Raw genomic sequence first — 15,236 nt, 5'->3', positions numbered from 1 at the left:
TTCATTTATTTATTACACCTTAAGGTTATGCGTGACTTTACACAATGGCGGCACAAACAGTTCATGAAGAATGGTATGTTTCTACGGCAGTTTTGAATTGGAACTGGTCAGTCACCAAGGCAATGTAGGTGAGTAGATCGTCCCAGACTTGGGCTATGCTTACTGAAACTGGGTGCTGAATGATCTGTGCGTGTTTTTAAATTAAATATATAAACCATTTCAGTGGCTGTGAAAGGAGAGGGGATGAGCTGGCTGGATAAAATAGCCGACTGCTGGGAGCGTGTGAAAGATAAAGGCAAAATCGTCCTGGCAACCATGAGACGCTGCGGTAGGAAGACTTACTTGCGCTTTAAGTGAACATAAGCTTACATTATTTATTATTTTTGTTTACGAATACTGCCAGCTCTGTGCAGGGTTTCTACCAGGAATGTATAACAATACATGTGTACTACAATGAAAAAACCAATAATCATCTCAATTGGAAGTTGCAAGTCTTATTCGGACAGATAAGTTCATGCATCATAAAAACAAAAACAACATTATACAAAGAAAAAAAGATACCCCCGAAGCAGATGGTTAACGAGCGAAGCCGCGGTGTTAATAACTGTTATACTTCCCTAGGTATGGGAACACTGAATGATTACTTGAGCTAAGTGCCCTAGACGAACTCATGGAGACCCACAAAACCGACCTAGCGGGAACAATTCTCCCTCACCGCAACTGGCAAGGTCATTCTGAGTTAAGTCGGACAGAATCCCATTATGGAATTCAGCAGGACGAACCACACTACTCGGTGCGCTCAAACGCCGCAGTTGGTTATCAAACCTTTACCCAGGCACATGCTTTCCGGCAAGCCCGACAACAGGCAGTCTGCCAGAGTCAAGGCCCTTCAAGAAAGGTACCAAAACAACCAGAGTCAAGGCCCTTCAAGAAAGGTACCAAAACAACCAGCACACCGTGTATGTCAATGTAAGCAAAGCAAGATCAGCAAAGTTACGTAGTGAGTGTCATGACCGGAGAGAGAAGTAGCCTTAACGCCGCGATCATGAAAACACCGTCCACCGTGGAAGTGGAAGAGACTTGCATTGCTTTGGCCATCGCGGATCCCTCCGTGCAAACCGTCATAAGCGACTCCGAAAGCGCAATCGTCAACTTTTCGAGAAGCAGCATAGGCGTCTGCGGGGCGCGTGTTCTACGGGACTTCAGAAATAAAAAGGTTCTTGAACTAGTATGGGTCCCTGCCCATTTGGGGAATCGACGAGAATGAGGAGGTGCAGTGGTTAACGCGACGTCTGATCAACCGGGAAGTGTACCCCTAAGACTCGGATCCCATGGATGAGGCATCGGCGACATACCTCGAAATAAACTACGACAAGCACAAAAGGCCAATATATACGCCTCCAAACGCAAGCTTCAAGCGAGCACAAGCCTGGATTCTTCGTCGAAAGCAAACCAATTTGTTCGCAAGCCCACATTGACTGGCCATAATAACCAATGGACAATGGAACCCAATATGTCAAAACTGCACAAATCAAACATTGACTACCCAAAATCACATTCTTTGGGGGCGCGAGTGTAGTCGCTCCTGTCAACTCCCACACAACAGATGTGGGAGGAGCTGCTGAGAACACCAGATCAAAGAGGACAGCAAGCCCTCGTTGCCTGGGCCGAAAGAGTCGCTCCTCGTGCGGGGCCATTCTAGGACTCGGGCCTGCCAGGTCTTACCTCAGCAGAATTTTAATAAAGTTGTTACCACCACCACCTTACGCGCCTGACTTTATCAGCAAGCAGGGATGCAAAAACGAGCGGGTTTTAGCGTAGTTTTCACTTATTTAAAGCTCAAGGGCAGAGCAATAAATCGCTCAGTTTCTTGTCACTACTGTGTTGCGTCACTTTAAAGAGCTTCGACAAAAAGCAATGAAAGCAGAAGCACCAAAGAAGGCAAAATTTGTCCAAATGGCATGTCATCGAAAGTAATAGCAGTCATTGTATTGAGCAACAACTCGATGTAAGGTTCGCAGTTTTATCGTGCGTAAAAACCGCAGTAATCATTCACTTACTTATTAAACAAGCAAGCATGGTGTCAGGCGTGCACAGGCAAACATGAAAATGTCTCATTGGATGACCGTGAACCCTCACTGTCATAACAGTCGCTTGATGAGGAGACCTGGCAGCGGGAAACGAACGTTTCGTGCTTACTCTCGCTTAAGCGTGTACACGAATGTTTAAACTACCCGATTTCGAAATCTAGGCGCGCGGAACGGCAGCGCACACAATGTCACCAAACTTTCTCGGCCAGCCCAGTCGTTAAATACTCCGCAGGTTGCCTCTAAGGTAGGACACGCAAGTCCCTTTTGTGTTCAACCTCGCGGACATTCGTGCGCAGCCATGGTCGATCTGGAGGAGGAGATGCGCACTGCCCTGAGCCTCTCCCCTCCCCGTCCCCACAACGCACTTGACTATGATACCACTCGCTCACGTTCTTGCCCTGCCACCTCGCCTTGAGCATCTTTCATAAATGATATCCAACATTGAGCGCAGGAGAGTAGCGCGCATCCAGCCACTATGTTTCTCGGCTCACCCTGGCACATCTTCACTCTCGCGCAAGATACGATGCGCGTGGCGTGATATTATTGCGCTTGTACTTAGTACGAAGCATCACGGCAACAGTGGCAGTGACAATTTGCCTGAATTGTCCATATAATTACTATCGTAATAAAAAAGTCGCCGCTTCGTCCGAAAGGAAAATTATCGATTGCGCTAGCAAATTAGTGGGATAGCTATACTAAGTAAGGATAGCAGTTTTTTCAAGCGTATAACTGTGTAAACATAGGCATACTAACTAGATTAGCAAGCATTGTCTCGCGCGCGCACATGAACACATCTCACTATATGGACATGGAAACTCGCTGCCAAAATGCTGGAGTAAGGCAACGTTCACAATTGGGAAGCGGCAAGCGGGCGGAAAGGCCAAGACGGGCGGAAAACCTTTTCCGCGCATGTCCAAGGTGTTCACAAGAGTTTGCAGTGGAAACCACAGCGGCTTTCGCCCACATCGATCCAGCCTGCGTATGTTTGTCTGAGTGGTTGCGCTTTTCATAGCACCATTTCAAGCGGTATCTTTATTCATTGGCCCATCAGTTATTAAAGGCTATCATTTCGTGGAGAAGCCCGAATGGCGAGACTAGAAATGAAATAGACCTCATACTCTGCGCTAACCCTGACATTATACAAGATGTGGACGTGTTCGGCAAGGTGCGCTGCAGTGACCATAGGATGGTAAGATCTCGAATTAGCCTAGACTTGGGGAGGGAACGGAAGAAACTGGTACCCTAGAAACCGATCAATGAGTTCGCGCTAAGAGGGAAAATACAGGAATTACGAATCAAGCTACAGAACAGGCATTCGGATTTACCTCAGGAAGAGGAGTTAGTGTTGAAGCAACGAACGACAGTCTTATGGGCATCAGTACGGAGTGTGCAATAGAATTCGGTGGTAACTACGTTAGAGTCGGTACTGGTAAGCTATCGCAGGAGACGAAAGATCTGATTAAGAAACGCCAATGTATGAAAGCCTCTAACCCTACAGCTAGAATAGAACTGGCAGAACTTTCCAAGTTAATCAACAAGCGTAAGATAGCTGACATAAGGAAGTATAATATGGATAGAATTGAGAATGCTCTCAGGAACGGAGGAAGCCTAAAAGCAGTGAAGAAGAAACTAGTAATAGGCAAGAATCAGATGTATGCGTTAAGAGACAAAGCCAGCAATATCATTACTAACATGGATAAGATAGTTCAAGTGGCTGAGTAGCTCTATGGAGATTTATTCAGTACCAGTGGCACACACGAAGATAATGGAAGACGGAATTGTCTAGAGGAATTTGACATCCCAGAAGTAACGCCGGAAGAAGTAAAGAAAGCCTCGGGAGATATGCAAAGGAGAAGGCAGCTGGGGAGGATCAGGTAACAGCAGATTTGTTGAGGGATGGTGGAAAGATTGTTCTAGAAAAACTATCCATCTTGTATACGCAATGCCTCAAGAACTCTAGCGTACCGGAATCTTGGAAGAGCGCCAACATAATCTTAATCCATAAGGAAGGGGGCGCCAAAGACTCGAAAAATAATAGACCGATCAGCTTACTGCCCGTTGCCTACAAAGTATTTACAAAGGTAATCGCCAATAGAATGAGGAACACCTTAGACTTCTTTCAACCAAAAGACCAGGCAGGATTTCGTAAAGCCTACTCAACAATACAACATATTCACACTATTAAGGCGATAGAGAAAGGTGCGGAATATAACCAACCCTTATATATAGCTTTCATTGATTACAAGAAAGCGTTTGATTCAATCAAAACGTCAGCAGTGATGCAGGCATTACGGAATCAGGGTATAGATGAGCCGTATGAAAAATACTGAAAGATATCTATAGGGGCTCCACAGCCACCATAGTCCTCCATAAAAAAGCAACAAAATCCCAATAAAGAAGGGCGTCAGGCAGGGAGATACGATCTCCCCAATGCTATTCACAGCATATTTACAGGAGGTATTCAAAGACTTGAATAGGGAAGAATTGGGGATAAGAGTTAATGGAGAATACCTTACGAACTTGCGATCCACTGATGATATTGCCTTGCTTATTAACTCAAGGGACCAATTGCAATGCATGCTCACTGACCTGGACAGGCAATGCAGAAGGGTGGGTCTAAAAATTAATCGGCAGAAAACTGAAGTAATGTTTAAGCCTCGGAAGAGAACAGCAGTTCATGATAGGTTGCGAGACACTGGAAGTGGTAAGGGAATACATCTACTTAGGGCAGGTAGTGACCACGGATCCGAATCATGAGACTGAAATAATCAGGATAAGAATGGGCTGGGGTGCGTTTGGCAGGCATTCTCAGATCATGAACAGTAGGTTAATTGCCATTATCCCTCAAGTGCTTAACAGCTGTGTCTTACCATTACTCACCTACGGGGCAGAAACCTGGAGGCTTACGAAAAGGGTTGTGCCTAAATTGAGGACGACGCAACGAGCTATGGAAAGAAGAATGATGGGTGTAAGTGAAGGGGTGGGGAATAAGAAGAGATCAGATTGGGTGAGAGAACAACGCGAGTTAATTACATCTTAGTTGTAATCAAGAAATAAAATGGGCATGGGCAGGGCATGTAATCAGGAGGGAAGATAACCGGTGGTCATTAAGGGTTACGGACTGGATTCCAAGAGAATGGAAGCGTAGCAGGAGGCGGCAGAAAGTCAGGTGGACGGACGAGATTAAGAAGTTTGCAGGGACAACATGGCTACAATTAGCACATGACCGAGGTAGTTGGAGAAGTATGGGAGAGGCCTTTGCCCTGCAGTGGGCAAAGTCAGGCTGATGATGATGATCACCATTATTTCGTGCAACTGCGCGTGTCGTCTTTAATTTTGGTCTACCATGAAAGAGGAAGAAGACATAGCTGGGATACGTTTAGCTAGTTTTTCTTACATGTGGACAATCAACAACCGAATATGTTAAATTTAACGACTGCATGTTTAAATGGTAGTGGAGCTTCCAGCGAAGCAGAACGGCTTTCCGCATCGCCGGGACGAAAAAATCCATCCGAGAGCGATTGGGTTCGCCACCTAGGCGGGCGGATTTTGTCAACTTCTTGCCTTCCGCCTGCTCCGAGACCAAGTGTGAATGTGTAGCCTAAGCGCGGCAGCAGCAGCGCGCGAATTGACCTTGGTGCTGCCGCTCGCATCAACGCGAACTAAGCCGCGAAAACTAAGTGCGCTGTGGATTGTGCGCGCGCAAGCGCCGGGTCCGCTGGGAAAAAAGCTCGCCCCCCCTCCCTCCCTACCCTTCCCCCGGAGCCTTGTGTGTGACGGAAGACGGCGCGCTTCCTCGCCGCTTTCCTCCCTTTTGTGTGCGAGATTGAGCCGTAATCGCCGGATCGCCCTCGGACACTTTCACTCACTCATACAACATACGGCGCGCGGCGACGATTTTAACGCGATAACGTTAAGCGCCCCGTGTAGCAGAAAATCCAGCGCCGGCGTTCCCCGTCCGGCGCCTAGCGTCAGACGTCGTTTCAGCAAAAATAATTTCGAACCACGCACACCCAGGTCCTCCATGTGGAGCAAGGAAGTTACTGAACTAATTGAATTTCTCAAGCTGCTGCAGCTAATCTACGTAGAAAAATCGTAAAGTACGAATACAGAAAACCTACACATATGATAGGGTCGGATTGTAATTTGAATATACGAGAAAACATAACGAGAAAAAAACCACAAACCGTTGTTACAGCGTCTCTGTCAATCATAGAGCGGACATGCCCTCGCATATTTGCGTGCGCAAATCTCAAAGGCCATAAAGCGGTGCGCTCGGTTCTTTGCAACACCTCCAGATGGCGCTGGGCGCCGCCACATTGCGGCCTACGCAAGAGGCCGTGTTTCTACCGGAAGGCTCGCCTTCGTGCACAGCGTTCACCGCCAGCGTTTCCCGGTAAACACTACGGTTACATAAGCTGCAGTTGCTGGGATCGTTGAATGCTAGCGCGTTCCACTCCTAAATGTGAAACTTAAGCATCCTCCAAATGTTTATCGCCCTTGGATTTCATAAAGAACCTCACGGCGACGCCAACGGCAGAAATGCGCTTAGAGTGCCCCTATATTTGCTGTCGCAATAAAACCACGAAAAACAATAACAGGCACGCCAGGAAATCGCTAGTGATTGCATTTTCAAATCTAATTGGTGCATACAAGAACACCATTCACCTTCATCAGCCTACCTTTATGTCCATGGCAGGACCAACGCTTTTCCCATCGATGCCTACAAAGCCCTATCTAACGCTAGCGGATTCCAACTGTTGCGCTCACTTATTACAGGAGTAATTCTGAAGATATGAGCCTACTCATGTGGTTTTGCAAGGATTCACTTAGGCTTGTTAGGACTGCTTGACTCGGATCCAAAGTAGCGCTAACGCGCGCTAGTTTCGAACGCTGCATGTCTTTTTGACCTTGACCTTGACCGAGCAGTAGGAGGCCGTGCTGACTAGTTTGCACCCTTGCAACCAGCAGCAACTGGTGCGGCGGGTCCTGGAGACAGCAAGAGCCACAGGAGCCCTGGACTAAGTGCGCCTCCCGCACAAGCAGAAAGATACCTGCTTGTCCTTTCTTTTATTTAAATAAATGCTTCTCCTCCTCCTCCACCTGTTGACGTTGTGATGTGCTGCAATTCCGAACGCTGGTTGCATCGTATATAAAATACATCCATAATAGGAATTCCCATTCTATCGCCCTGACAAATTGTTTTGGGGCATTTACCAAACAAAACAGCTTGTATTATTCGCCAATGAAAATTAAGTTAGGTTGTTGGATTTTACGCGCCAGAACCACGATATGATTATGAGGCACGCCATAGTAAGGGACTATGGATTAATTTTGAGAACCTGGCTTTCTTCGATGTGCACTCAATACACAATACACGGGCGTTCATGCATTTCGCCCCTCTCGAAACGCGGTCGCCGCGGCCAGGATTTGATCCCGCGACCTCGTGTTTGTAAGTTTTTTGGGGTGATCACGCTGCTGTTGCCCTCATTTAGATTTATGTGTAATTGTGGTCTGTCATAGTTTTCCACGCCGTCGTAATTCTACCTTCGCTATGCAGTCGTCTTGTCGATCTCGTCAGAATAGACGAGCTTACGTCATACACAAACACGTAATTGCTTGCCTCACTCGGAGGACGGTTCAGTTCCATGTGTTCATATTTTGTATAAGGCGGGATAGCCAGCCAACCACAACATGCTTCCCATAACCCAAATTTTCACTGTACAGGGTTTGAATCTATGGCTGGAAGTGTTAAAAAGAGTTTGCGCTCACCGCTGCACTGTTCTTGCTCAAATTTTGCAGAACGGTCGCATTTTGGCGTCGACTTCGTTTAGTATAACACCTGGCACGATTAGTCACCTGTTTTTAAGACAAAATCGAGAAACTGTTTTCGTCTATGGGAAAAACGGCGTCTGAAAAGCTGGCCCAGGCACAGACTTCTGTCGCTACCTGCCGTCATCTGCAGAAAGCAGCGATTCAGGGAGGGCTGCCGCATGTTGTCCGCTACTGGAACAGGCGACTGCCTTCCATGAAACGCTGCTTTCTGCAGACGACAGTTGGCGACACAACTTTATGCTTGCGCCGTCGCAGCAGCAGCTCGCATCCCCATAAGAGCAGGCAAATTTCCGCATTTGTCTTAGAAAGCAGGCAATTAACTGCGCCAAATGTTATAATAAACGATGTCGGCGCCAAAATGCGACCGTTCTGCAAAATTTGAGCACGAACAGTGCAGCGGTGAGAGCAAAATCTTTCTTTGAACACGTGCAGCCAAATATTCAGGACCCTGTACTTGTGGTCGCCATATATTGAGGTGAAATGGTCAGAACGGGTCGTTTTCTGAAACCGCACACGGCGAAAACTTGTTACACTATTATTCGCTTATATCTTCGCAACCATACCGCGCATATGCCTTACATTGGTATCATTGTGTAGGAAAAAAGCCGTTACTCGATCATTCATATTTCGCATGCACAGATGGCGCTGTTTTGCGCCAGGCATGGCGTTCTCACTCTGCTTTCAGAGAGGCACAGATTTGCAGTACTTTTGCCAATCCGCGACATGGGCATGGGCAGGACATGTAATGAGGAGGGAAGATAACCGATGGTCATTAAGGGTTACGGACTGGATCCCAAGGGAAGAGAAGCGTAGCAGGGGGCGGCAGAAAGTTAGGCGGGCGGATGAGATTAAGAAGTTTGCAGAGACGGCATGGCCACAATTAGTACATGACCGGGGTTGTTGGAGAAGTATGGGAGAGGCGCTTGCCGTGCAGTGGGCGTAACCAGGCTGATGATGATGATGCCAATCCGAGCTAAAGTGGTCGCGTTTGAGAAAGCTCTCACAGCCGTAGTAGTTATAATCCATTGAACTCAAACCTGCGCTCATCAGGGGTTACAAGGCTTACAGGTGTACAAAATGTTGCAGACATATTTCATGCTTGCTCGGTCGTGGCCCCAAGCGTTCCGAACGTAGCGTACAGAAACGGCGAGAGAAGAGTCTGGCAGCGAGACAGATACTCATCGAGACATTTGACCACGGAGGGACATCCGTCCCCACAGGGAGCGCAAGCCCATGCAGGAGCCCTAACCATCTACGAGTGCGGTGGGCTCTAGCGGCCAAGGACAGCGTCGCGCTCACCAACGAGGTGCCATTTCTTTATCTTAGTGCACAAACATCCTTTGCAAAACAAACAGGTATACTAGCGATATGGAGTTAGAACGATTGTAAAATGAGACTGGGATACTCCCACTAGCTTTTATACAAGCTAGACGTGTAAGCTTTCTAAAAGGCTAACAAATCTAGCTTTTGTATTTGGTTACTTCATTTCTGCACCCTATATTGCCCATACACCACCTGCAGCACGCACAAGACGTTCAACGCTGCCCACTGCGGCAGCGTCCCTGCATTGGCTTATTTGTATTTTTTTGTTATTGTTTATTAGAGGACTTCCTGGCACGCCAAAATTCAGAAAGCGTAATCACAGTACAGAGATATGGCGTTTTCACAACAACGCACAAGGAGTTCAACTACCTTCGTCGCGCATTCCTTCGCACGCGTGCGCAATGTTACATATTTTTCCGCAAGTAGAAGGAGCGAGAAGCTACTAGGTGCTTTGGTCGTACATTATCCCGTTCTGATAGGATCCGGTGATCAAAGAAAGGCTGAACCACGAGCTTAAGCCGAGAAATGTCTCGCTTTTGAGAACACGCATCCAGTGATTTTGAGGTCGGCATTACTACTTGCTAAGTGGATCTTTCCCAAAAAACAGTCATAGTAACATCGCTCTTCGAAGGCGCCCGGAACACGGCAAGGTGGCTCACCCGCTGTAGCATTCTGCTGCTGACAATGAGGATGCGGGTTCAATTCGCCATCTTTACTGCCGCATTGCGATAGGGACGATGTGCGAGAATGCCCATGTAGCGTACTTTGGGTGAAGAAGCGCTCCAGGTGGCTGATATTAAATTAAACTGGAAAACATACAACGCCGTCCCTCACAGCCTGTGTAGGTTTGAGATGTTAAACCTCTGAATTTTTAAAATCTTAGTACAGCGTTCCCTTGCAATTTGCTCTCAGTCGTGACCAACGTCATGGGAAATTGAAGCACCGACGGCAACCTGGTGGATGTCACGTGTGTGCGAAAGAGAAAAGACGTTCTCACGTTCCAGCAGATGGTCTCGAGCGGCGTGATCTGCAGGCTGTTGGCGGCGTGGTAGACGTCGATGACGTTCTGCACATTGATCTCAGCGTGACCTGTTCGCATGTACTCCATGATCACTCGGAAAGTCTTGTCATCGATGCCCTTGATGTGAATCTGTAGGCCAAGTTTGAAGATGTTTCTTACGGCAGCATAAATGAGTGGTTAGGCCAATGTACAGTCTGAATCGCACTACTCTAGAGTAGCCGAGCGGCTAGCGGCGGACTGTACCATTCCCGGTACCGCCACGGGGTATCTTTTTGCTGAGGTGCAGTTATGTTTGTCCTACAACGCATGCGACCTGACCCAGCACGCGGCCTGACCATGCCTGGTCTCATTGTGACGTCGGCCTCTGCTTCTTTTTTCCTTTGCGTTTGAAAAGGATGGCGACAAAGCCAGCTGATTGACCACTCCAGAGAAGTGCGAATCAGATAATACAGGAAATTTTGGAATGCCGAAGCATCGCCGCAGCGTACAACACGCATACCATCTAAATGTGCATGCATATCACATGCGCACTTTCCGCAAATGTGAGGCAAAAATACTTAAGCTGTAAAAAGACAGGAAAGTTCCCATTGCGACATTTCAGGAATTTCTGACTTACTGTTCAACGATGAGGTTGAAAGATTCTTGTGTTGCAAAACTCACTCACTCTAAAATATTTTCGCATGCTTGGGCTATTTCTCGAGACAAATTGTTACCAAATTCGCTAGGTTGGATTATCGCAAACATAAACAATGCGGAGCAATGACGAGAACAGTAGTGAAGGCAAATAAAAGTTGGCACACAGAATCGGTCCTTTTCCTGTGCCGATTGCGCCTTCATTAAAGCCCATTTTGTGCTACCTCAGCATCATGTCACGAATTTCGGCACCGTCTGCTCAGAACTAGATCGTTATATAGTAAACGGATAAAAAGAATGCATTTACATTAACAAGCACCAATTTTTGCACTACCTGTCTGCTTGTGAATGTTTTGACTATTTGACTATTCATTCTGCCACGAACGTCGGCATGCATGACTTTGCAGCGAACGATTGGCTATAGTTCTGTGGTATATCACAAAGCAAGGAGTGGTACTGTAGCACACCAACGCAGCATAGCACGCTTGATTACCAACGGCCAATTAGATTTCTCTCCAGTGGGAGCAGCAACCAAGAGATGAGGGCGACACATTCCCATATATTTAAATTTCAACCGCAGCCCGCCTTCCTTGGTTGGGAATGAGACAACATGCCAGGAGTTATTTAGTACTAGGCATACCATAGTACATCATGCAGGCCAAACCCTTTTGCATTCCATCAAGTGACCAATGTCTATAGCTGACCCTACGAAAGTAGGGCTGTGCTTTATACTTTTAATTTTTTTGATTAACTGCAGTTGAGTGTCAACAAATTGTTTGGATGTTTTTCTGCACTATTGTTCACTTCTGGCACTATTTAATCAGAGAAACTCACCCTGGGAATGGTGTCCCCCCTCTGGACGCACACGATGTCTCTGATTATGGGACTGTGATCGCAGAGCACCGCTGTCGGCAGTAGGTAGTCGTTCTCCTTCATCCGTATAACGCTGACACAGTTCAGTGAGCCGTCGGCCATCTGCATATAACCACGAGCAAATGTGGCCTTTTAAGAGGGTGGGCCACTCAAGATGTGACCTATGGGCTTATTTTATGTGCCTAGATTGCAGGATGTAGCAACTGCGACAGAAGTCCTAGCGCTCGTATTCCTTTAACAGAAAAATCACGGCAAAAGCTCGGTCCTTCAAATCGTTGTCACCGGCTTCATCAGAAGGTATGAGAGACAGAGAAAATTGACAAGAGGCGGAAAAGAAAAAAGAACGCTGATAAAGTTTTGCCGACGAAAAGCGAGAATGAAAAATCACGGATATACAGAAAGAAAATTTCTGCGGCACCTACTAGAAGGATATTTAAATGGATGTAGGAACGAAATATCGCATCATAACGTATTTAATATTTTTTTTTCAGCTACGTACTATCCTCCTACATTGGTGCAGACCAGTTATCATACGGTGAAAAGGAAAACAACGAGGAGGAAGGAGGCCACGCAATAATTTCTTTCAGCCAAACAGGAATTCTGCGTTCGCTTACTCTTAGTCCTACATTCACCAAGAGTAAATAGTATAATGTGAAGAATGCTCCTCAGTTACTCCAAACCCACCTTGGGTGTGGATAAAAGAGAGGGAGAAAATGATAAATAAAAGGTAATGAGGTTAACCAGGACTGAGCCCGGTTGGCTACCCTACACTGGGGAAAAGGAAAAGGGGACGGAAAGATTAAAAGAAGAGGAAGTCCACTGGAGATATCAGTCTGTCGCTCAGTCCGGATCACAGACGCTGACTCAATGCGGTCGCTTTCAAATATCGCAGCAGCGCTTTTGTGGTCTTTTGTAGCTGCGATATGCGAGGCCATGGTCCCAAGATCTTGTTCAAGGTGAACGGCCTTCCATCTAGCTGATTGAGAGCTGTGCAGAGGTCTTGCCTTTCATTTTCAAAAGATGGGCAGTAGCACAGTAGGTGTTCTATGGTTTCCTCGACACCGCAGGCATTGCACTCGACACTATCAGCCATTCCAATCAGAAATGCATAAGCATTGGTGAATGCGACGCCCAAACGTAAGCGGCACAGCACTGTTTCCTCATTTCGCGGAAGACCTGGTAACAGCCGCAGTTGCATAGAGGGATCAAAGGAATGCAAGCGATGTTGAGTGAATTCAGGTGTGTGCCACTTCTCCAATGTCAAAGAGTGCGCTAGCTTGCCTAAGTGTTGGGCTGCGTCGGTCCGCGATAAAGGTATTGAAGCAAGGGTTGCTCTTTCGTGTGCTTTCCTAGCAGCTTCGTCAGCGAGGTCGTTGCCGGAGATACCGCAATGACCAGGCAGCCACTGAAACACAACGTCGTGTCCTTTCGCGATCATGTGATGGTGCATTTCTCGTATCTCCGACACGAGTTGTTCACATGACCCGCGACGAAGAGATGCCAGAAGACATTGTAAGGCCGCCTTCGAATGGCTGAATATAGCCCACCGATTTGCTGGTTGGTTATTAATATAATCAACGGCACCTCGGAGGGCAACAGCTCCGAACCGGTCGATGTTGTCAAGTGAGAAATCTTGTATTGGATGCTTAGTGAACGTGATGGTATAACCACTGCGCTGGTGGAGCTGGTCTGAGTTGAAGAGCCATCCGTATATATGTGGACTCGATCAAAGTAGAGAGTGTGCAAACAATCCAGAGCTGCTTGCTTCAAGGCCAAGGTAGGCAGGTCGGTCTTCTTTCTTATCCCTGGAACCATAAAACGCACTTGAGGTTGTTTTAAACACCACAAAGCTCAGGTTGAACGTGCCGAGGGTGTGAAACCCGATGGTAAGGAGGCACGATGAAGGCTGACCTTGTTGGAGAAGGACGCTTGTGGTCGTTGACATTAAGCGTGCCTGTGACTGAATCGCGATAAACCTGGATAAACCTGCCTAAACATCTATACAGCGCATTCAAAATACCACTTTTGCCTTAGGATACTACTTGCACCAGGCCTCTCGCTGCAACGTGTGTTCGACACTTTATAATACATATATATATATATACGGATTACCTGACTTCCAACGCTATAGGCGAGCGGGAAGACAGCGCGGGTGAAGCGACCAGCCATCTCGGCTCATCCAGCTTTGCGTCCAAGATAGGGCACGTGGCCCGCGAATGCGCTCACGAGCGCGGACAGTTTTGCACAGCCAACAGTCTCGGTAGAGGAAGCGGTATCAGAGGAGCGTGAAGCGGGAGGACTCACGACGTTCATGGACTCCTTGGCGAATCCACCGCTGCCGGTGAGCGCCATGCCGGCGCTGTTCTCGGCCATGGCGGTGACGGGGGCTCGCTGTGGCCGACGGGCCCGCCGACCGCGCTGCCGCGACTCAGAGCCCGGGGACACCCGACCGCCGCCGGCCCATCGGTGGTGAGACGCCGCCGCAAGGGGCCCCCGTTTGACGCTTCTGCTTCCTCTTCTTTCTTGTCGCTTGTTTGTGGCTCTTACCCACTGTGCGGAATTGGGGGTCAAGGAATGAGTGGATTGTTCCAACTAATAGTGAACAACTTTCCGAACATCTATGAGTTTAGCGCTGCATAACGTGGAGTGGTCTGTTAAAATCAAACCAATAAATTCATGTCGAGCGAATAACAATTAATTTAAGAGTACACAAAACGGAAAAGATAGAATTTAGCAGGGCATTCAGCTAGATTCGGTAAGAATTTTTTGGACAGCGGGACATAAGCGTGCCTGTGACTGAATCGCGAAGCGGAGACCCCAAACGAAAGAATTACAGGTTCTGTCGAGTCCAGGCCAAGTCATTAAAAATTAAATTATGGGGTTTTACGTGCCAAAACCACTTTCTGATTATGCGGTCACGCCCTAGTGGAGGACTCTGGAAATTTCGACCACCTGGGGTTCTTTAACGTGCACCTAAAGCTAAGCGCACGGGTGTTTTCGCATTTCGCCCCCAGTGAAATGCTGCCGCCGTGGCCGGGATTCGATCCCGCGACCTCGTGCTCAGCAGCCCAACACCATAGCCACTGAGCAACCACGGCGGGTTAGACCAAGTCATCAAAAAAGTACTTCCAATACTCTTTTTTCTTGCCGCAGAAAATTGGCGACGAGACAGAAGGAAGTGATGGATTGTCTCTCCCTCATTACAAAACGAGCAGATAGGGGAGGCAGCCAAACCCGACATGTGTAAGTAGAAATCCAGGCAGAGGATGCGGCAACGTAATTTCGTGAGAGAAACCTCAATCATCTTTCTCTTACAGGGTTCACTACGCCAGGGAAATTCCAGTTGCTTATAATCTGGAGAAGCATGCAGTCAAAACTGGGTTTTATGAGGCTTTCACAATTGATCGCATCAGAAATATAGCCGCCGTAGTATGTGGTTTCACTTGTAGAACAGGAAGTAC

At 47.5% G+C, this 15,236-nt stretch overlaps 1 protein-coding gene across 1 annotated transcript in view; it reads right to left on the bottom strand.

Annotated features, from left to right (window-relative positions):
• LOC142576489 (uncharacterized) overlaps nucleotides 1-14,243 on the bottom strand; it is a 54,899-nt gene extending 40,656 nt beyond the window's left edge. The window contains exons 1-3 of the mRNA XM_075686633.1: nucleotides 14,080-14,243; nucleotides 11,737-11,877; nucleotides 10,246-10,398 (exon numbers count right to left, since the gene is read on the bottom strand). Coding sequence (XP_075542748.1) covers nucleotides 10,246-10,398; nucleotides 11,737-11,877; nucleotides 14,080-14,148 — 363 coding nt within the window. The 5' untranslated portion in view covers nucleotides 14,149-14,243. The remainder of the gene's footprint in view (nucleotides 1-10,245; nucleotides 10,399-11,736; nucleotides 11,878-14,079) is intronic.
• Nucleotides 14,244-15,236: the final 993 nt, after the last annotated feature.

The sequence above is a fragment of the Dermacentor variabilis genome, chromosome 3 (assembly GCF_050947875.1).
Source record: "Dermacentor variabilis isolate Ectoservices chromosome 3, ASM5094787v1, whole genome shotgun sequence".
NCBI classification, from domain to species: domain Eukaryota; kingdom Metazoa; phylum Arthropoda; class Arachnida; order Ixodida; family Ixodidae; genus Dermacentor; species Dermacentor variabilis.
Note: the sequence above shows the minus strand (reverse complement) of the source record. Positions and strands in the feature narration are given on the sequence as shown.